At 40.6% G+C, this 22877-nt stretch overlaps 1 protein-coding gene across 5 annotated transcripts in view; it reads right to left on the bottom strand.

The window, feature by feature from the left end:
• mapkap1 (MAPK associated protein 1) overlaps positions 1-22877 on the bottom strand; it is a 253838-nt gene that overhangs the window by 113156 nt on the left and 117805 nt on the right. For all 5 annotated transcript variants that reach the window (XM_070862645.1, XM_070862643.1, XM_070862641.1 and 2 more), the window contains one exon: positions 9071-9247. In XM_070862645.1, the coding sequence (XP_070718746.1) occupies positions 9071-9247 (177 nt within the window). The remainder of the gene's footprint in view (positions 1-9070; positions 9248-22877) is intronic.

Here is a 22877-nt window from a genome sequence, read left to right as displayed (position 1 = left end):
TGCAGACATTTCATAAAGGCTGCCATGTCTCTGCAGTCAGAAATGATAAGTGAACCACCCGTGAATGTTAATGATAGTGATCATTCTGAGGTAACTGTGCTCTCCATCTTCCTCTACAGCTTCAACAGCAGATCCAGGGTGGCAGGGTTTATTGGAGTAAAATGAAAACAACATACAAGGAAATTGCCACAAAATGCAACAGTAAAGTTACACTTATAATAAGGCACCATGAAAGATATTAGGCTGTCACTATTAAAAAATCTAATGTTACTAATTCTGTCCAAATTAACTGTAAATGATGTAATTTAAATGTATAAAAGGTAAGTGACGTTCTAGTTTTCTGTCAAACTATAAACTTCAAATAACTACTTTATTTGTTTTCTTAAAATTATTGCAAATTGGAACATTTTATAAAATTAAATCCCATTTTTGGTTTACCGCAGATGTAATGATGCTTGTTTAGAATTTTGGAACGCAATCTTTGAAGCTACAGTTACCACTTTCAATCATTTACCATTTGGAACTGAACTCTAAGTCGAAGCAGCAGAAGGGAGTTCGATGTGGCCCTTACAGCTAAAGGGATCAAGGGGTATGGAGAGAAAACAGGAATGGGGTACTGAAGTTGCATGATCAGCCATGATCATATTGAATGGTGGTGCAGGCTCAAAGGGCCGGATGGCTACTCCTGCACCTATTTTCCATGTTTCTATGTTTCTAAGAACGACTGAATAGAACTTTGACACTCAGCAGAATGAGGCTGTGAAACTTTCACCCCGGGTACCCACTTACTTATCATTTATCTCATTGTTGTTTGTGGGTCCTTGCAGCCTTATTTGCATGTATGACAGTGACTTCTACACGTCATTGGCTGTGAAGTGCTTTAAAACATTAAAGGTTTTATATAAATGCTAGTTCTTTCATTGCTAATCTGCCTTCTATTGAGAATATGGTTTGAGGAGTGCTCTTGAGGATATGGAGGATTACACTCTAAACACATAGGTTATGCGAAACATGAAATCTGTTTTTATACAGAACATACCTTAAACCAACATACTTAAGATACTTTCGTTATTATGGGGATTGTCCCAGGAGGAGAGATTGAGTAGACTAGGCCTATATTCGCTGGAGATTAGAAGAATGGGGGATGATCGCATTGAAAGAAACAAAATTCTTAAAGGGCTAGACAGGGTTGAATGGCTGTGGAGTCTAGAACCAGGGGTCAGTCTCAGAATTAGGGTTCGGCCATTTAGGACTGAGATGAGGAGAAATTTCTTCACTCAGAGGGTGGTGAATCTTTGGAAATTTCTACCGCAGGAGTGTGGAAGTTCAGTCTTTGAGTATTTTCAAGACAGAGATCGATAGAGTTTTAAATATTAAGGGGTTCATGGGATATGGGGATAGTGCAGGAAAGTGGAGTTGAGGTAGAAGATCAGTCATGATCTTATTGAATGGCGAGCAGGCTCGAGGGGCCGAATGGCTTACTCCTGCTCCTAATTCTTATATTCTTAGTATTAAAGTTAGTTTGGCAGCTATGATCACATGTATGTCAAGTTCCTGATACCGGTCGTGATCGTGAGGTGAAGCAGCAAATACAAGTAACGTTGCTTTTTCAGGGTTTTTTTTGTCTTAAAATACAAACAGATGAGTCACTTCTGGCCACTTTTACATTCCACTTCATGGTACGTTATTGTGCCCTCGTGAATGATGAGTGACACAGGTGAAGAAGTGGCTAGTGGAATGGGTAAATTCGAAAAACAATGAAATATTAAAGGTATTCTGGAGGCATGCTTCCCTTCTGGAACTGGCTATTATCCGATCCATGACAAGTAATTGCACATCGACTATTCCCTAATGGATTAGAAGCTGTCTCGTGAGTGGTGTTGCTGCAATGTGATTGAAGATTGTGCATTTAAAAAGATAGTGATTGGTCAGTATCTTTGGCCGATATTGCATGATGTGCTATAAATGTGCATACAGCAATCAAAGATTGAGTTAATCACTCCCTGGTGCTGCTGGTGTCCTTTTACTTTCTTTTTCATCAAGTTAAAATAGCTCCCATTGTTTAGGATATCTGATCAGTGAACTAGAATAATAATTGTATTTATATAGCACTTTTTAAACATTAAAACATCTCTAAGTGCTTCAAAGGACCAATTACTTTTTGAATTGCAGTGACCGATGTAATGTCTTCTGCGCACCAGGAAAACTGACCAGTCTATTCTTTATTGGTGGCATTGATTGAAGGAGGCATGTTAGCCAGGGCACCAGAATGACTCTGCTCTTCTTTGAATAGTGCAATGGGATCTTTAACATCCACCTCAACCACTGGAACAGGCAGGCAAAACTATAGTTTAATGTCCCTTTACCTTAGAACTGCATTGCATTGTTATCCTAGATTATTGCCGTAAACTCTGATCTGAGGGTCAAAATATAATTTTCTGACCCAGCGTCAAGTGTGGTCTTAAACTGAGCAAAACTGATAATTAATGCATGGCAATTATGATGGTCTTTGTTTTATGGCTATCTGACATGCATGGAAATCTATCACCATATGCTCAAGAATCTCCAAAATAAAATAATGGGCCTGAAATTGCTGTAGCATCTGACGGCATCTGTCATTAATTAGACATTCCCCTGCACTCCTCAGCTCAACTTTTACCTATAAAAGTTGCTAAAAGTGCGAGATGATAACGGTACAGCGAGGGAAATAGGGTATCTGGGACCAGCACAAACAGGGCATCTCCTTAACCAGTGAGATTTAAGAATTGAGGAGGAGGGTAAATTCACTGTCATATCAGGTACAGAAAGAGAAAGAGTGGGGAAGAGAGATTGGATTGAGGGGAAAAAAAGACACAGGAAAAGAAAATAAAACATGTGACATTTTTAAAATCTCCCTGAAAAATGCTAAACTTTAAGGAATAAGACTCCCCACTTGTAAAGCTTAATTTACAGTGCGAGGTTGATTGGCAGTAATTAACAAATACAACATCGTTAAGAGTACTTACGCCTATAATGACAAGACTGAACAAGTTTAATGGGCGTTTAATGGGCAATTAATGGGTCAATACAGCAAGTTTCTGAAAAAAATGGGGAGGTTAAGGACAAGATGCTGTTTTCGCGAAACGAGCAGAGGAGTGGCACAACTTGTACAGCAACTTTTGGATATTCACATTTAACTGTGCGTCTGCTCCTCGCTTGAAGTTGCTGCACTGTTTATCCATAAATAACAGTGAGTTCAAATTCTAGCCCATGAGAAATCTACCAAGGTACAATTTTTGTATGTTCAATGAAGAGTACTCTACCCACAGGACAGGGAACTTAACCAGGTTCAAGTTGGCAATAATCAAGGTTTCGGTTTGCAGTAATAACCAGCTAAAACCATGCAGCTGTTTTTCCAGGGAGGACCACCATACCCATTAGTGCATTAGCTTGCAGTAACCTGGAAACGAGTGGGGGGAAAACCCCCAGCCCCCAGTAACATGCCTGTCCTCCAGGTCACATTAATAAGCTAAGCTGACTGGTCAATCATCAACAGTGCCCTGGAGTATTGAGGATCTACCTGGTGAAGGTATCAGATTATATTATTGAGTCAGCCACAAAGAGTTAATTCAGTTTTAATCTTCCATCTTGTAGCCATCTCAACCCCAAAGACAACCTGCCTACACCCTTCCCGAGAGGAAAGTCACATGAACTAAAACCATTCTTGGAATGCTCATTCATGAGTGAGCTGTTCTTGGAATGACTTACTCACGATAAAACCGTAAGCTTGCCTTCCAGTGAATGCTGGAACATCACACACCTGCTGCGCGCCATTAAGTTATTTGAAAATCAGAAATGACAATTCACAGAAGTCAAACGAATGTGGCAAGTTCATCATCACAGCAATGATATTAGGAACCGCACCAATTGGTTGAGCTACAACAAAGATGATAAAAAAACATTAAAGTGCTGGAAATGCACAACAGGAGCATTGGGAAGAGAAAACTAGATTAATATTTTGGATATGACCTTTCATCAGAACATTTCACCTACATTTCTCATCAAATGCTGACTAATCATTTGTGCATTTCCAGCCTTTACTCTTCAGAATTTTCTGTTCTGATTTTGGATTTAGAGATTTGTCAGATGTTATTTAAGAATATGTATTAGTTTACAGATTTATTGCATCACTCATCAGCTTCATAAGATAGCCGTCAATCACTGAATGAAGTTTCTTTTCACACACATTCGATAAGAATAAGGACAAACTAAATTCAGATCTTTTTATTTCTGTCTTCAGAAATTACTGGGATCACACTGACTGGAACAAACATGGGCCATACATTCTTGCTCTGTCCAATACCAATTCTATTTTAAATGTTGTACACTTGCCTATCAAAAGCCAAACATTTTACTTTTGGCCAAAAGTATAAATGTGAATTCTATTTCTATTTAAAACGTGATCCATTTAAGTTTAAAGTTAACAGAATATAATGTAATTACAGCAATTGCCTATTTCTTTCTGTAGTATTTTAAGCTAACTCTGCACATGCTCCCAGGAATATATTGAAGAATCAATTCCACTTCCAGTCAGCATTGCAATCACTGTGGAAAATGTGGTTTAAACAGGCCTTTTTAAATAGTAAGATGAAAGAAAAAAAACTTGTTAAAACACATTTCACCAGGAAAATCTATACTTTATTCAATCCATATCCCTCTGCAAAATGGACAGGTTTTAAACAAAGCATTTCAATACACTAATGACGGCTTACAGGAGCCAAAGTAACTGCCCTCAGACTGTTCCTTAAAAACACTGCTGCATTACTTTGCCAAAGTCCACAGAACTTGCCAAATTTGGTCATGCCTGCTTAGCTTGCTCGACTGATTGTGCCAGAAAAGAAAATAAGACACAGATGTATTTGAGCTCTTTGTGGTGCCAGTAAAAGACAGTTAATGGCTTTATCTCAACCCTCCCCTCCAGCTGGGCACAGGTGGAGGATAATGAGGGCGCTCTCCCTATTCAAACTCAATTATTTACCAGTCTTGATAACCAACATCTTGCACAGACAACCACATTAAGCTGGGCATCAAACACACACCAAGAACTATTTCTGCTGACAACCTCTGAGCCTTGCTTACAAACTCAAGTGGGTAATAGTTTTCATTGGCACAAGTTTAACTCTTGACATTTTCCCCCACGGCTTCTGTTGAAATACTTCCTACTGAAATGGTATCTCAGAAACAGTCTGACTTGAATGTTTTATGTTGTTTCAGTTAATCCCTCCTTTGCTACTTGTATTCTTAAAAGTAGCCAACTCTATCGCCTCATTTTTATTCCTCACTCCGCCAACTTGAAGTAAAATGGTGCGTACAGATCTGGCCGTTTAGGAACAAGAGATAATACGATTCCACTGGGTGAAACAAATATAATTGAGCTAGGTTTATTTGGAATCAGTTGCTGAGAAAAATCTCAGGAGGAAAATAGAATGATGCAAAAAGGACATTGAAACTACCAGGAACAATTTGGGAGAAATGTAATGAAATAATGCATCCTTCAGCTGAACAACTGCTGGTTGACAAAGATCCAGAGCATTTTGCTTCATGAAATTCCTACATTCTAGATTTCTAAATATTTGACACATTTTGTCCTCTATAATTGTATACTAATTCTAATTTCGAGTTGCATTTTAATTAGCATTGCATATAGATGATGCAATATCAATTGAAGTCTGTATCTCCTAGCCCCCAATGTTTTAAATAAACGCCTGGCTCCAGAATAGCTGTCCTGAAAATTTAGCCAAATAGGTAGCTACTTATTAATACATAACTGATCACTTAGTCTAGAGGACTCCGCAAACTTGCTTTTAAAGTTATTTAATATTTTTTAATTACAGAGTTAAAACCTGGAAAGGTGCAATAGAAAACAAATTAATATTGCGGCATTACAAGAGTTTTGTACTTAAAAAAAAAATAAGATGAACAGGATCAGTATGATGCAAGATAAATAAGTCATGTACTTAATCTATTTCTTCAGAATGAATCTACCCACCAGCCTAATGCCCTCTAAAAGCTAAGTTCAGTGCATGCTCAAACTAGTGCTTATATTCTCCTCTCTTTGCCCCCAAAAGGAGAAATCGCCCCACCACACACACACACACACTCGCAAACAGAATCGCCTAACCTAGTGTATCAACTAAATAGTGTGTTTTTAAACTCCTCAAAATATTAAAAACACAAAAGGGGACTTGTCCCAGGGGGAGGGGAGGCGCCGATGCAGCTTATCCCATCATGGGTTCAGCAATGTTCCCTACAATTTTTGATCCCACTGCTTCGATATGATCGAATGTGTTGTTTTCACATTTCCAGACACAGGGTTTTTTTTCCATGACCTTAAGTTATTGGTTCACTCCTCTTTATTTTTTGCAGACTTCATTTCAAATTAAACATGAGAAAGACTAGACTAGTCCTATTTGTCATTTCAAAGTATTGTACAGATGCATCTGCACGTCATTCTTCAAATTTCCAGAAATGTAAAAATCTGAGAAAAAATAAATCTTTTTCCAGACAGAATCTGCTGCCAAAAAGGAAACCATGTCAGTTTTACTTATACTAAATCTATGTTAAGTCCATATGTAAGATTTCTGACTGGAACAACAATCTGGATTTAGAATAACAAACTATTGTAATGCTCTAAAAATGTTAAGGGCTAGATCTGCAGCTGGCATGCAGCCAGATCAAATACCGGCCCACAGTACAAGGCATTAACAAAGCACTTTGGCTCACAGAAAGTCTTTACAGCTGCAGTATCTAATTTCTCAAAGAAAGGAAAGATGACCAATAAAAACTATGAAGCAAAAAAAAGTACAGCATCAAAATATATTTAGTTAATCCCAAGGGTGTTAAGTAAATAAATCACTGAACAAATACATTCACCCTAAAGCACCTCCCTGTTTGCACATAATTTGGCTGCAAACAAATTTACAACTGGTATTTTCAACATTGTTAATGTTGTACAGGGATACTGGGATAAATCTCGTCTTCTAGGTTACACTGACACATCAGTAAAAGCAGTTTAAAGTTTGTTGAAGCTTCAAAAGGTAATTTTCCAAAGATTTTTTTTTTACTCCATCTAGCTTTGAGATCATCCCGGTTTTGTGTGACCTGAAAGTGCTCAACACCATCATCATCACTAAAAATGCAGATAAAAGTTACACATAGGTATTAATATCTTTCCTGCTCTCAAAAAATTCTACTTTGCATAACAATGTTGATTTATATGACTACTCTATGCTTAGAGCTGAAAGCTAACATCGCCCGTCTCCGCCCTTGCCTCAGTTCATCTACTGCTGAAACCCTCATCCATGCTTTTGTTACCTCGAGACTTGACTATTCCTCTTCCTTCTTAGGCAGTCCCTCAAAGTAGAGGATGACTTGCTTCCACACTAATATAAATTCTCAGGTGAGTCCAATGCGGGACCTTCCAATGCACGCCTGGCTGGCCTCCCATGTTCTACCCTATGTAAACTAGAGGTGACCCATATCTCGGCTGCCCATGTCTGAACTCACACCAAGTCCCGTTCACACATCACCCATGTGCTCGCTGACCTACATTGGCTCCCGGTTAAACAACGCCTCGACTTCAAAATTCTCATCCTTGTTTTCAAATCCCTCCATGGCCTCACCCCTCCCCATCTCTGCAATCTCCTCCAGCTCCACAACCCCCCCCCCCCTCTCTAACTCTGCACTCTTGAACATCCCTGATTATAATCGCTCAACCATTGGTGGCTGTGTCTTCTGTTGCCTAGGCCCTAAGCTCTGGAATTCCCTGTCTAAACCTCTCCGCCTCACAACCTCTTTTTCCTCCTTTAAGACGCTCCTTGAAACCTACCTCTTTGACCAAGCTTTTGGGCATCGGCCCTAATTTTCCCCTTATGTGGCTTGGTGTCAAATTTTGTGTCTTATAATACTGCTGTGAAGCACTTTGAGACGTTTTACTATGTTAAAGGTGCTGCATAAATATAAGTTGATGTTGTTGCTGAAAGAAATCTGTATTACGATACATCAAGCAGTATTAACCGAGTCACCAGCCCATGAGAATAGGGTCAATACGTCACAAAGATCTGGTTATCTTTGTTAGTTACTGACAATTTACACATCCGCTAATATTTGTATTGAGTTAGATTTGTTTCAGATTTTTCATTCACAGATAAGGACAAAAACAGTAGCAGTACTAAACAAAACTAAGCTAATACCATCTAGAATACATTCTGTTCAATCCTAAATATAGATTTATATCAGTTAATTATACAAGAGAGTTATTTTCTGAGTGTCGGTTACTCTTACTTTATTTAACTTGCCAATAGTACTGTAGTTTATTATATATGTAACATCAATATTAGTTCTAACCAATGTATTCCAAAGACCTTATGTAGAATTAAAATGGACGTGAATACTTGGTAATTATATAAAAGCATGACCCAACAACATGGACAATTGAAATCAAACACAGCAAATGTTGATCCTCGTTTTGAGTTTGTAATCGGAGAGTCAAATCAGAAGGATCATTTTAAAATCTTTAAGAAACCATGGCCACAGATATTTGCACAGTTGGCTGCTGAACGTTAGACATGAACTGCAGAAATCCTTAAGAGAATTCTCCAATATTTTGGGAAATAGTAAGAATGGTACAAAATAAACATTGCAAGGGAAATCTAAGTAATTATAATTCAAAGCAAAATAAAACATCAAGCTCGCATGAATGTCACCCCCAGATTAAACTGTTTAAAAATATATATATATATATATAATGCATGTTGTATTGCTGTTTTTACATGTGCTTATTTTGATCAAGTTGCACAGGGTTTGACACAGCTGAGAAAAAGGATACAGGTATTCTATATTCGCTGCTATTTCTTACATGGTAGAACATCAGTTAACTGATTAAACACAGAACTTAAAATGCATAACGAAAATTTATCAAACCTATTAAAATGGATTTGCATTCTGCAATGTGCTTTTAACAAAATACAGTAGGACAAAATAAAAGACATGCCCAAGTCGAATTAAAAGGTAAATTTTTTTTTAAACTTACATCCGAACAAAGAGAGACTGTTTCGTTGCCAGCCCAGGCGGTGAGTACTTCTCAACTAGTGCCAGCGTGCTGAAGCCGAACTTGTGAATAGGCTCATTGGAATCTAATGGTGGAAAATCTCCATCGACTTCTCCATCGTCCTCAGCGATATGAAGGCAATAGACAGCCACGTTTTCACTGCAGTGAAGAAATAGCAAGCATGTAAGAAAAAGTCGAATCGACAATGGTCAAGTAACTGCAGTCGGCTAGGTCTGGCTGCAGTAACCTCCTGCTGAGGAAGGAAAGCCTGATTGGACAAGAGAGTGCACTGTACAGCAAAACAAAATCACAGAAAAGTGTTTTGTGCTTAAATATAAAACAAACTATTTGTTTTAAAAAAAGAAAACTTCAAATAAATAAATCGAACATTGCAATAGCTGACATGTTAACACATTAGTCTCACATTAATGTTTGTAAGCAGAGCACAGACTTTGGCAGAAAACAAGAGAAAACCCACCATGCAACTAGTATTTTTGCCAACATATCCCTTGGCATTATTCCCACTCTTGTCTAAGTAAACTGCATCATGGTTCACAGATTTGAAATGCAAGAATACCTGACTGCTATTAAGCATTAAGAAAACACAATGTTCAGCAGCGCACACAAGTGTTTTTAAATACCTATTTAATTATGAACAAAATGCTTTCAAAATAGTCCAGACCAATATTTAATGGTTAGTTAGCATCTTATTTTGAGGACTAATAAACATTTGCATTCTTCTGGTTGCACTCGCAAGCCAAAACACATGAGCTTTATAGAAACATGCTGACAGATGAGACACACTTCAGCCAGAAGTCGGACTTAGAATGTTGTGGCTGGCGGTACAAAGAGGCAGAAGCTACTGGCAGAATGAGGAGCTTGTAGTTAAAAGAAAGGGAATACAATTGCTGTAATAATTACATTTTTCACCACAATACACAAAGTAATACTCAAAATTAAAATGCAGCATATAAAATAGTGAGTGGAGCAAATATACAAAGGCTATATTACACAAGCTGCTTTATTCCATCAGGAGTATTGAAGTCACTTTAAACACTAGAGACAAGTTAATGTTGTTGCAGTGTTGAGTGGAACTTCACAAAATTACCGTCAATAGCATTTATTCGTAGAAACTTTGAAATATCTGTAAATTCATTTGGTCTTCTATAAGCAACATTTCAGGCAGAGGAAACCATCTCCTCTCACATTCTTCCTGTTTCCATTTCTCAGAGTTCTTCCTTCTCCTACAGCAGTACCCGACAGTCAGTATACCGAAAAGTCAAACAGACATTTGAATAATACACTAAAAGTAGTATCTATACCATTCAAATTGGGCAACCAGATAGCTAGTGTAGTGTTTGGGTGTTTTACCATTAGATGTGACCAGCACAATTAGTAAACAGCATTAAAGGATTCAAACACATTTTCTCTCCATGAAATCTATGCAAGACTTTGAATAAAATAAAGACTTGGATTTATATAGCGCCTTTCACGACCACCGGACGTCTTAAAGCACTTTACAGCCAATGAAGTACTTTTGGAGTGCAGTCACTGTTGTAATATAGGAAAATATTAGTTATCTAAATGTACCTGATAAACTCTTCACTAGAATAAAGTGCCTACAAATTTATGTATTAAAAATATCTTGAATTTTTTTCTCCTGCTTTTTGCAAAATTTATAAATTATAACTTGAAAACATTTTTGAACGAGACAAACTATTTATCATTTTAGCTACTTATATGCAGCATGGGTGACCATCAATCTTCACCATGGGCCATGAGATCAGAATATTTCCAAACTGTACAATAAGGGTACATATTAAACTCAAGATAAGGGTCATCCCCAATCACTGAACTTCTATCAACAGTGTGATTTGGTCCGACAAGCTTGTTTTGAGAGTCAGGTCAGGAAATGGAAATACTTAAGTGTTCTCATGATAGTTTTTGCCATACTCTGAACGAGGCTCCCAATTTCAGCAGCGAAGAGATGCCCGCAACTGATGAAATCAGAACAATGTTCAAACAGATGTACGATCTATTATAAAATTTAAGTCTTTATCAATCTCATTTAGGAGAACTTGCTCAAATCCTATTACTCCATTGTAGAGCAGATCAATGCGTAAACCTGTTGTGACAGCATGGTTTATAATACCATTTCTTTTAATTGTCAGTCTCCAACAAAATGGAATCCCATAATATTATAAACCATGTTCATTTACATTACTTGGAAGGTCGTCCCTGGCTCATCAAGAGAGGAATTTATTGTACGTCAAGTCAACAATATACCCTGGAAATGCCAACAAGCAACTCCTCGAACATTTTCTGCTTAGTACTATAAATTTGCCATAATGGTCAATACCTTTATTGTAGGCCTGGAGAGATAAATATCCCAACAATGCATCAAGTGCCTTTCGACAGCACATTTAACCACAAGAGTACAGTACAACCACGTCTACATCTATACTAAGTGTCAGCTGTGGCTCAGTGGTAACACTTTTCGCCCGAGTGAGCCCCACTTGAGACTTGAGCACCGAACCTAGGCTGACACATCAGTGCAGTACTGAAGGAGTGCTGATCTGTTGGATGTGCTGTCTTTTAGATGAGACGTTAAACCAAAACCTTGTCCTCTCAGGTGCAGGTAAAAGATCTCTTGGCACTATTTGATAAGCAAGGGGAGTTTTCAGAGAGTCCTAGCCAATATTTAACACTCAACCAAAACAGATTATCTCACAGCTGTTTGTGGGACCTTGCTGTGCACAAACTGGCTGTGGCATTTGCCTACATTGCAACAGTGACTACACTTTAAAAGTACACCATTGGTTGTGAAGCACTTTGGGTTGTCCTGAGGAGGTGAGGCGTCATATCAATGCAAGTTGTTCCTTTACTAATTGGCAAATGGGACACAGCGAACAAACACTCTAGGACCCCAACAAACATTATGAAAGCCATTTTATCCAACACACAATCTCTCATTTAAAATTGAAGGACATCTCACGTAAGTTTCTCATTTCTCTACCACATTATTTTGAACATCCAGAGAATGAGCCTTGAAGTCCACAGTTCGAAGTCTGTTAAACTGCATTGTGAACAATACTGTTCAGTGCTAAAAGAATACCTGTGCAGTATGTCCCACTCGGCCATGTTGCATTCAGTCACAGGAAAAGTACAAACTCAATCGATAAATCCAAAAATGCAAGAAGGATACATGAGGAAATGCTCTTCTAAGTTGTGACAATACCTACAATCCAAAGCTTGCAATCCCCATGTGACCAAGCAGCATGAAATTCTACTATAAAGAGACACAATTTTTTGTGCTCATAATTTAGGTTTCCAATCATGATGTTTATCTTGCCGTTAATATTTTGACATGGCATTATCTAACAATATTGAAGATCAGTGATGTATAAAATTGACAAAATTATAATATGTAAAAACTACAGGCCCAGAAAATTAAGATGGTGTACATTATCTTATTTGAATGTAGTAACTCGGTTGAAAAAATTTATGTACGCAAGCAGCTATATTTCTGTATTCCATTTTTTACTTGGAAATGGGGTCAAAATTAGAACCATTCATAAATATATTGCAAACTCAGCTATACCTTCACTGCATCATAACCTTCTGAATACACAAATGTGTTTCATTTTTCTCGCAGTTTCCCTTTTCCTCTTAATTTCTATTCAGTTATAAAAATCTTTTAAAATTTGCCTTCAAGTTTTGCTTCCATTTCTTTCTTTCATTATTGTCCTTACTTTTTGCACATCTCCATTGTCCAATAATGAAGGAGGTATATTCTAAAATCTCAGGGCTTTCTAACCAGTGTTGGCATTTTTCTTTGCTGTATCTACTGATCACAAGAGAAATTCAGTATCGTCCGGTTTGGGAGCGGTAACTTTTGAAAGCCAGGAAACACAGCGGCAGGCGCTAATGTTTCCCTGCTCTCAAAAAATTGGCTTTAGCGCTTCAGGAAGTAGAGAGCTAAATCAAGCGTTCCAGGAAGGACGCGGGCTGGGCGGAGACCTCAGCGGTGCTACAATTTGAGCCGTGCAGCGCTGCCGCGGACAAAGGGCCCTTCCCTCCCTTAAAGAGAAGGGCCATCGCTGCAGGCTCCAATTTAAACCAGACCTACCTGGACCACCGAGGGAGCGGCGAACCCACACGATCAGCCCGGCTCTCAAGCAAAGTGCCAGGCTGGAAAACTGCAACAAGAAAGTTACGTTTTTTTCTACCTCGGTCACCTCGCCTTTCATCATTGCCCTGGTAGCGGCCGCCCGATCCACACCTCCTAAAGCTGCCGGTGTTTTCGGCCGGCGCTGCTACAGCGGACGAAAGGGTCCGGTGCGCCAACGGGGCAATGCACACGGCGATGATGTCACGATCTCCGGGCGCAGGAGATCGGGGCGCAATGCCATAGCGCTGCCAGTAAACTCACGCCCAATATGGTGGGAGTCGATGTCAGCGCCACATTCGAGGTACAAATGCACCCAATTTCTAGCCCTACACAATTAGGGGCATTAAAAACATCTATTGAATTGCATGGAGTGAAGTGCAATGAAGAATTGGATGTAAACGAGAGATGCTAGAAAAACCTCCGAGAAATTTAAGAAAACTTGGCAGTCAAGAGAGATTACACAATGAGTTGGACAAATATGTAACTGGGCAGAACAGTAGATAAAATTTAATTCAGACTAATGTAAAGTACTGCACATGGGAAGGAAAAATAAGCAATATATATATTTCGTGAATGGTCTTGAAATAGCTAAGGATGAACTTGAAAGAGACCTAGGAATTTCATCAGACTAAATGCTCAGCATGTCCAATTAACTCAGAGCAGCAATCAACAAATCAAACAGAACATTGAACGACAGAGCCAAAACTGCAGAATGTAAGTCAGAGCAAGTCGTGACTAATCTGTACAGTGCTCTGGTCAGATCACACCTCGAGTTGTGTGTCCAGTTCTAGTTGCCAAGACACAGTGGTGAAGGCCATGAGGCTGATCCCTAATGACAAAGGTCTGTGTTATGAGTAAAGACTAGAGAAACCAAGGCTTCTCATCCTGGAAAGATGGCATCCAAGAGGTGATCAGATACAAATAAGTAGCAGTTAAGGGAATGGAAAAGGTAAATCAGGAATATTACTCATTTAAATTGCAAGATACAGATTCAAACTAATAAAAATCAAATTTAGGATGGATATTAGGAAATTCTTCAGAGTCATCAACGTATGGAAAAGACTTCGAGCAAGAGTAGTACAAACAAAAACCTTGGAATCATTTAACAAAAAATTGAATACTGAAATTTGGATTGGGGGGGGCGGTGGGGGGAGAAAGAGAAGGGCAGTGGTCTTAAGGAAATTCTCGAATGCATGAATTAAGATGGGCCAATTGGCCTTTCTCGACCATAATCATCTTGTGATTTTAAATTAAATCCAGAAACTTTATCCTGGGAGTTAATGGAAATTCTCTTTTTGAGCACTAAGATGACACTGCAACTTGCTTTTGAAATGTAGCCACCCCGATAACAAAAATCATAATCATCTAAATCCTTACTGACACAATCCTCAGTGACACACCAATATCTGAAGAAATAGCTTAAGTGTTCTATTATTCCGACAATAAGATCAGGAAATGTTCATTCCTTTCTAATAATATGGAGTAATGCTTGTAAAAATGAACAAGGGGGTCTGCTGACAAAAACTAGCAAACAAATCTGTGGTTTGGACCACTGCTCCACTGGGGCCAACAAGCCTTAGATCTATAATCTATTTGCAGATACACACACAATAGATTAAACCATCAATAAAAACAAGTAATTTCTTACTCATCTTGAAGAACATTGGCATTTCACTTTGTTTAAAAAAAGCACAAGTTCATATTAAAAACACATTCCTAGAATATGGTACATTTTCATTTGTTCATTTTACACAGTCCAGATATGAAAATTTAATTTACAGTTGTCAAGTTTAGACTCGTGACATGTGATGTTAGACTGTGGACATCAATGTGGTTGGAACATACATAAGAAATAGGAGCAGGATTGGTCATATGGCCCCTCGAGCCTGCTCCGCCATTCAATAAGATCATGGCTGATCTGATCTTGGCCTCAACTTCACTTTCCTGCCTATTCCCCATAATCAGGTGAATTTATAATGGGGAACAAAGAAATGGCAGACCAATTGAATAAATGCTTTGGTTCTGTCTTCACTAAGGAAGACACAAATAACCTTCCAGAAATACTAGGGGACCGAGGGTCTGGCGAGAAGGAGGAACTGAAGGAAATTCTTATTAGTCAGGAAATTGTGTTAGGGAAATTGATGGGACTGAAGGCCGATAAATCCCCAGGGCCTGATAGTCTGCATCCCAGAGTTCTTAGAAAGTGGATGCATTGGTGGTAATTTTCCAACATTCTAAAGACTCTGGATCAGTTCCTATGGATTGGAGGGTAGCTAATGTAACCCACGTTTTAAAAAAAGGAGAGAGAAAAGAGGGAATTATAGACCGGTTCGCCTGACATCGGTAGTGGGGAAAATGTTGGAATCAATTATTATACCTTGTAATAGCAGTGCATTTGGAAAGCAGTGACAGGATCTGTCCAAGTCAGCATAGATTTATGAAAGGGAAATCATGCTTGACAAATCTTCTAGAATTTTGTGAGGATGTAACTAGTAGAGTGGACAAGGGAGAACCAGGGGATGTGGTGTATTTGGACTTTCAAAAGGCTTTTGACAAGGTCCCACACAAGAGATTAGTGTGCAAAATTAAAGCACATGGTATTGGGGGTAATGTATTGAAGTGGATAGAGAACTGGTTGGCAGACAGGAAACAAAGAGTCAGGATAAACGGGTCCTTTTCAGAATGGCAGGCAGTGACTAGTGGGGTACCGTAAGGTTCAGTGCTGGGACCCCAGCTATTTACAATATACATTAATGATTTAGATGAAGGAATTGAATGTAATATCTCCAAGTTTGCAGATGACACTAAGCTGGGTGGCAGTGTGAGCTGTGAGGAGGATGCCAAGAGGCTGCAGGGTGACTTGGACAGGTTAGGTGAGTGGGCAAATGCATGGCAGATGCAGTATAATGTGGATAAATGTGAGGTTATCCACTTTGGTGGCAAAAAACAGGAAGGCAGAATATTATCTGAATGGTGGCAGATTAGGAAAAGGGGAGGTGTAACGAGACCTGGGTGTCATGGTTCATCAGTCATTGAAAGTTGGCATGCAGGTACAGCAGGCGGTGATGGCGGCAAATGGCATGTTGGCCTTCATAGTGAGGGGATTTGAGTATAGGAGCAGGGAGGTCTTACTGCAGTTGTACAGGGCCTTGGTGAGGCCACACCTTGAATATTATGTACAGTTTTTGTCCCCTAATCTGAGGAAGGACATTCTTGCGATTGAGGGAATGCAACAAAGGTTTACCAGACTGATTCCGGGATGGCAGGACTGACAGATGAAGAAAGACTAGATCGACTAGGCTTATATTCACTGGCATTTCGAAGAATGAGAGGGGATCTCATAGAAACATATAAAATTCTGACGGAATTGGACAGGTTAGATGCAGGAAGAATGTTCCCGATGTTGGGGAAGTCCAGAATCAGGGGTCACAATCTAATGGTAAGGGGTAAGCCATTTAGGACCAGGATGAGGAGAAAATTCTTCACTCAGAATTGTGAACCTGTGGAATTCTCTACCACAGAAAGTTGTTGAGGCCAGTTCGTTAGTTATATTCAAAAGGGAGTTAGATGTGGCCCTTACGGCTAAAGGGATCAAGGGGTATGGAGAGAAAGCAGGAATGGGGTACTGAAGTTGCAAAAATGATCAACCATGATCATATTGAATGGTGGTGCAGGCTCGATGGGCTGAATGGCCTACTCCTGCACCTATTTTCTATGTTTCTATAACCCTTGACTCCACTGTAGCTCAAAAATCTGTCTACCTCAGCCCTGAATATATTCAATGACTCAGCTTCTCAGGGGTAGAGAATTCCAAAGATTCACAACCCTCAGAAGAAATTGTTCCTCATCTCGGTCTTAAATGGATGACCCTTTATTCTGAAACTATGCCCTCTAGTTCTAGAATTCACCACGAAGAGAAATATCCTCTCTGCATCTACCTGGTCAAGCCCCCTCAGAATCTTATACGTTTCTATAATATCACACCTCATTCTTCTAAACACCATTGAGTATAGGCCGAACCTGCTCAACCTTTTTTCATAAGACAACCTCTTCATTCCAGGAATCAACCTAGTGAACCTTCTCTGAACTGCCTCCAATGCAAGTATGTCCCTCCTTAAAGGCTTAATTTTGGCCAGGAGTTGGGTTTTTTTTTGGAGTAATTTGGTTTTTCTGGCATAACTTAAAAATCCCCATTTTCCACAATAAATTTGCACCAGTGTAACTGAGTTAGTTACAATTTTTTTTAGTTTAGTTTTTTTTTCTCAAAAGGGGGCGTTACCAGCCCATTTCGGCAACTTTGGCCAGCTAATAGTTACTCCAAATCTACCTAGGCCAGCGTATGTGGCCACTTCAGAAAACTCTTGTGGAGAGTTAAAGAAATTGGCGCAAGTAGGTACATCGGAGGCCATTCGGCCTGGGATTGGGGCAGGAAGGTGAGAAAACCTGCCTGCACCTAAACCACCAAGCCTGACAAACTACCAAACCTTGCAAACAAAAATGTAATAAGAATTCAATAATTAATAAAAAATTGAAGTCCTATCGGCATCTTCAAACTGGGCCCGGAAAGGCAGTGGGCCAGCCGGTGCGGGAGGCCACTCGCCAGGTTTAGGGGCAGGCAGGCAGGAGTACTGATAGTACTCCTGCCTGCCGATGATTTCTATCAGTACTCCTGCCCGCCCGCCCCTAACCCTGGCGAGTGGCCTCCCAGTGCGATCAATCTCTCAGAAATCTCTCCGGGAGGCCACTTGGCCTGGGCTAGGGGCAGAAGTGATTCAACTAGCCGGCATCGGGGCCCGCAAAGCGGCTGCAGCAAGCAAACGGAGAGGTTGGGGGCGAGGATCTACTGCACATGCGTGGACATCGCCAGCAGACCCCACTGCGCATGTGCAGACGTCCTGACACAGTTTTCGGTGCAGAGCGCTGGCTCCACCCCCGACTCGACTGGCTGCGTGACGACAGGGAAGAGGCCGGATATTGGCCAAAGTGGCAAGAAAATTTTTCGCGGCACTTCGGAACGGAGAAAAGTGCCGCAACTCCGGTAAATGCGCCGAAAAACAGGCTGGGCCAAAAGTGAGGCCTATATAAGGATACCAAAACTGTACACAGTACTCTAGGTGTGGTCTTACCAACAGTTGTAGCAAGACTTCGACTATTATACCCCATCCCCCTTACAATAACGGCAACATTCCATTTGCCTTCCTAATTACTTGTACCTGCATGCTAACATGTTGCGTTTCATGTACGAGGACACCCAGATCACTCCGTACCGTAGAATTCTGTAGTGTCTCTCTATTTAAATAATATTTTGTTTTTCGCTTCTTCCTATCAAAGTGGATAAACTCACATTTTCCCACATTATACTCCATCTGCCAATTTTTTGCTCACTTAAATCACTTGACTATCTATATCCCTTGGCAGACTCTTTGGGGCCAAAATTGCCCCCTTCAATAAGGCCTGTTAACACTGGAAAGCGTCGGCCACGCTGCGGAGTGCAATGGCCGCCGATTTTTCCTGTAATGGCAACCATTATCAAAATTCCGTTTCCATGTTAACCCGGCGGTGCCCCAATCCCCCCTTACCAGTCCGCTGCTGCCAATCCGTGTTAAGTGCATCATCACTGTGTGCACCGCCGATCTACCCCCTTACCCCACCCCACATGGCGAAATTCCGCTTTGAAAATCTTCGGCCTTCCTGGCGGTGCCAAAACCTGCTTTTTCCCGGTTATCCAGTAAGGCTGTGGCCTTCTGCAACGGCGATGTGGCTTCCCTTAAAGGGGAAGATCTACTGCCGATGCTGCCATGTTTTGTTTTTGTCAGCCAACTGCCATGTCGGGCCTCCAACAGGCAGCCGGGCACCCCGCTGGCCCGACCGAAACCCTCCCTGGTGGCCCAGTGGGCAGAAGTTTTGAAATCAATAAGGCTCTCCCCCCTTTAAATGAAGAAGAGAGCCACGGTGACATGATGACGTCATCGCGCCGACCACTCCGCCCCTCAGGTGTTGCCACCACCGCGTATCCACCCCTCGAGTATAATCACCGCCCCCATTAGGAGCGACTTCCGGATCCAAATGAAAAGACAAAAACAAAAAGCGGAATGTCGCTCAAGAGGTGACCTCAACCACTGCGGTGGTAAAAAGGGAGCTCCCCCTTTGTGTCCTCCTCACAACTTGCTTTCCTACTTATCTTTGTATCGTCAGCAAATTTGGCTACGATACACTCGATCCCTTCATCTAAGTCATTAATATAGATTGTAAATAGTTGAGGCTCCAGCAAATCCCTGTGGCATCTCACTAGTTACAGTTTCCCAACCTAAAAATGATCCATTTATCCTGACTGTTTATTAGTTAACCAATCCTTTATCCACGCTAATATATTACCCCAACCTCGTGAGCTCTTATCTTGTGCAGTAACCTTTTATGTGGCACCTTATCAAATACTTTCTGGAAATCCAAAAACACTACATCTACTGGTTCCCAGTTATCCGCCCTGCTCATTACATCCTCAAAGAACTCTAATAAATTTGACAAACACTATTTCTCTTTCATAAAACCATGTTGACTCTGCTTGATTGTATTATGATTTTTTTACTACTGCCTTAATAATGGATTCAAACATTTTCCCAATGACAGATGTTAGGTTAACTGGCCTATAGTTTCCTGCTTTCTGTCTCCCTACTTTCTTGAATTGGAGCATTACATTTGCTGGGACATTTCCAGAATCTAGGGAATTTTGAAAGATTAATTTCTTCCCTTCATTTTGCACCCTGATTTTCTATCATTGGGATGCTTTGTCTTATACTGTGAAGACAGATGCAAAATATTTGTTCAAAGTCTCTACCATTTCCGTTTCCCCATTATTAATTCCCCAGTCTCATCTCTAAGAGACCAACATTTACTTTAGCTACTCTCTTCCTTTTTATAAACCTGTAGAAGCTCTTCCTGTCTGTTTGTATATTTCTTGCTAGTTCACTCAATCTATTTTCTTCCTCTTATTTTTTGTCATCCTTTGTTAGTTTCTAAAATTGTCCCAATCTTCTAGCCTACCACTAATCTTTACAACATTATATATCTTTTCTTTTAATTTGATACCATCCTTAACTTCCTTAGCCACGAATGGTTCAACCTTCTCGTTTCAAAGATCTCAATGGAATATCTTTGTTGAGAATTATGAAATATCTCCTTAAATGTCGGCCACTGCTCATCTACCGTCTGACCTTTTCATCTATTTTCCCAGTCCACTTTCGCCAACTCTGTCTTCATACCTTTGTAATTGCCTTTATTTAGGTTTATGACACGAATTTCAGATCCAACATTCTCACACTCAAACTGAATATGAAATTCTACCATGTTATGATCACTCTTCCCTAGAGGATCCTTTACTGTGAGATTAATTAATCCTGTCTCATTACCAAACCAAGCCTGTTCCCTGGTTGATTCCATATTTTTAAGAAACTGTCCCAAATACACTCTTATGAACTTGTCCTCAAGGCTACCTTCCCCAATATGATTTATCCAATCTACATGAAGACTAATGTCGCCCACGATTATTCCAGTACCTCTCTTACAAGACCCCGTTATTTCTCAATTTATACTGACCTACAATGTAGCTACTGTTATAGGGCCTATAGATAACTCCCACCTTGCTATTTCTTATCTCCATCCAAACGGATTCTACATCTAGATCTTCCGAGCCGAGATCATTTGTCACTACTGTACGGATCTCATCCTTTATTAACAGAGCTACCCCATCTCCTTTTCCTTTCTGCCTATCTTTCCAAAATGTCAAATACCCCTGAATATTCAGTTCCCAGTCTTGGTCACCTTTCAACTATGACTCTGTAATAGCTATCAGATCATACGCATTTATTTCTATTTGTGCCATCAATTCATCTATCTTGTTATGAACGTTGCACTAGGAATGCAGGATTTCAAAATGCAACGCACCATGCGACCATGAACTATAATATTGCACTTTTTCTTTTTCTTGCAATGCAGATAAAATTATGAATTAAATATCTTTGGTTCTACACATTTCCCAAATGTGACCATAAAATATTTGCAATGAACATTTTACAAAAAAAATATTCTTTCCAAGATTTTATGAAAGAAAACGGTGTGCGTCCTTGGAGATAGGAGTGTGATAGCACAAGTTACCAAGGGCTCAATTTTTTTGGACCAAGCTGCTTTTTTTGGCCTAAGTTAAAAATCCAGTTCCCCAATCAATTTGCACCAGCGTAACTCAGTTACGACTTTGTTTTTTTAGGGAATTTTTTTTCAGCCAAAGGGAGTGTAACCTTTTCCACCCACACCAATTCTGGCCATTTCGGCAAGTTTGGCCAGCTGAGAGTTACTCCAGTTCTGCTTCGGCTGGCATATGTGGCCTCTGCAGAAAAACTGGAGAGTTAAAGAAATCGGCGCAGGCAAGGAAATCGGCGCACACAAGTGCAGCAGATGCCCGAACAGCAGCAGCAGGAAAGGTGAGAGGGGGGGAGAGAGAGAGAGAGAGAGAGGTGGGGGGGGGGGGGGGGGGGGAAAGAGAGAAGAGAGAGAGGGTGAGGGTGAGGGTGAAGCCTTTCAGGTGTAGTTAGGTGCGAGGACTGGGAGGGAGGAGCCATTCGGCCTGGGATAGGGGCGGGGATCAGACTGGCAAGCCCTTCGACCTGGGCTAGGAGCGGAACCGGTAAGGCACTCGGGGCCCGGGTAGTGGATCTGCAAGCCCTTCGACCTGGGCGAGGGAGAGGTGACCGGGACTGGCAAGACACTCGGGGCTGGTGGAGCTGGAGCTAGAACCGCACAGCCAAGGGGAGGGCTAGGGATTCAGCTGCGAAACAAGACGGGGGCGGGGGCAGGGGGGAAAAGAGGAGAGGAGAGGAGGGATAGATAGCTGATCAGAAGGCTTGGTGCCCGGGGAGGGGAGGGGGAGGGAGAGAGAGGTCACTTCCATAATGTTGTGTTTTGCTATTGCCAAATCCGAGCTGGACTGAGCATGCGCATCCATTGGAACGACGTCAAAAACGTAACTTTTTTTTCCGTGCACGCGCAGAAGGTGCAGCTTCATTTTTTGTCGCAGACAGCAGGCTCCACCCCACGAGACAACTGGACATGCTGCACGACTCCAAATTCAATTTATAGATCGGGGAAACTTTGGAAAAATATTTATGGCGCATTTCTGGCCTAGAAAACCCAGCGTAACTCTGGTAATACGCCAGAAAACGGGCTTGGGGAAAATTGAGCCCGAAGTGCCCCATTGCTGCCCAGAAAGACGGAACAAATAGGTTAGTTTCCCTACTCCAAGATGAACCAAAAATGAACTTGTACATCAAATTGACGTGAACTGGACAATCTCATTCAGAGGCCATGAAGTTGGCCGATGCAAGAAATGTCACATTACTGCAGTTGCCGATGCTCTGGAGAGTGAGGTTATGACGTAATGTAGAGGGTCTTTACTCTGCAACTGCCCTGTGTTGCAACCGACCACAAACAGAGAAACATTTCATTCTCCAGAACTGGCATACTTGATGCTGGATGAGCGCCAACATTTAGTAAAATAAATTTTTTAAACAAGTGGTCAAGAGGTCTGCAGATACACAAAAGGGTTAATATAATTAGGTTTTTATTAAA

The sequence above is a fragment of the Pristiophorus japonicus genome, chromosome 20, assembly GCF_044704955.1.
Source record: "Pristiophorus japonicus isolate sPriJap1 chromosome 20, sPriJap1.hap1, whole genome shotgun sequence".
In the NCBI taxonomy this organism is placed as follows: Eukaryota; Metazoa; Chordata; class Chondrichthyes; family Pristiophoridae; genus Pristiophorus; species Pristiophorus japonicus.
Note: the sequence above shows the minus strand (reverse complement) of the source record. Positions and strands in the feature narration are given on the sequence as shown.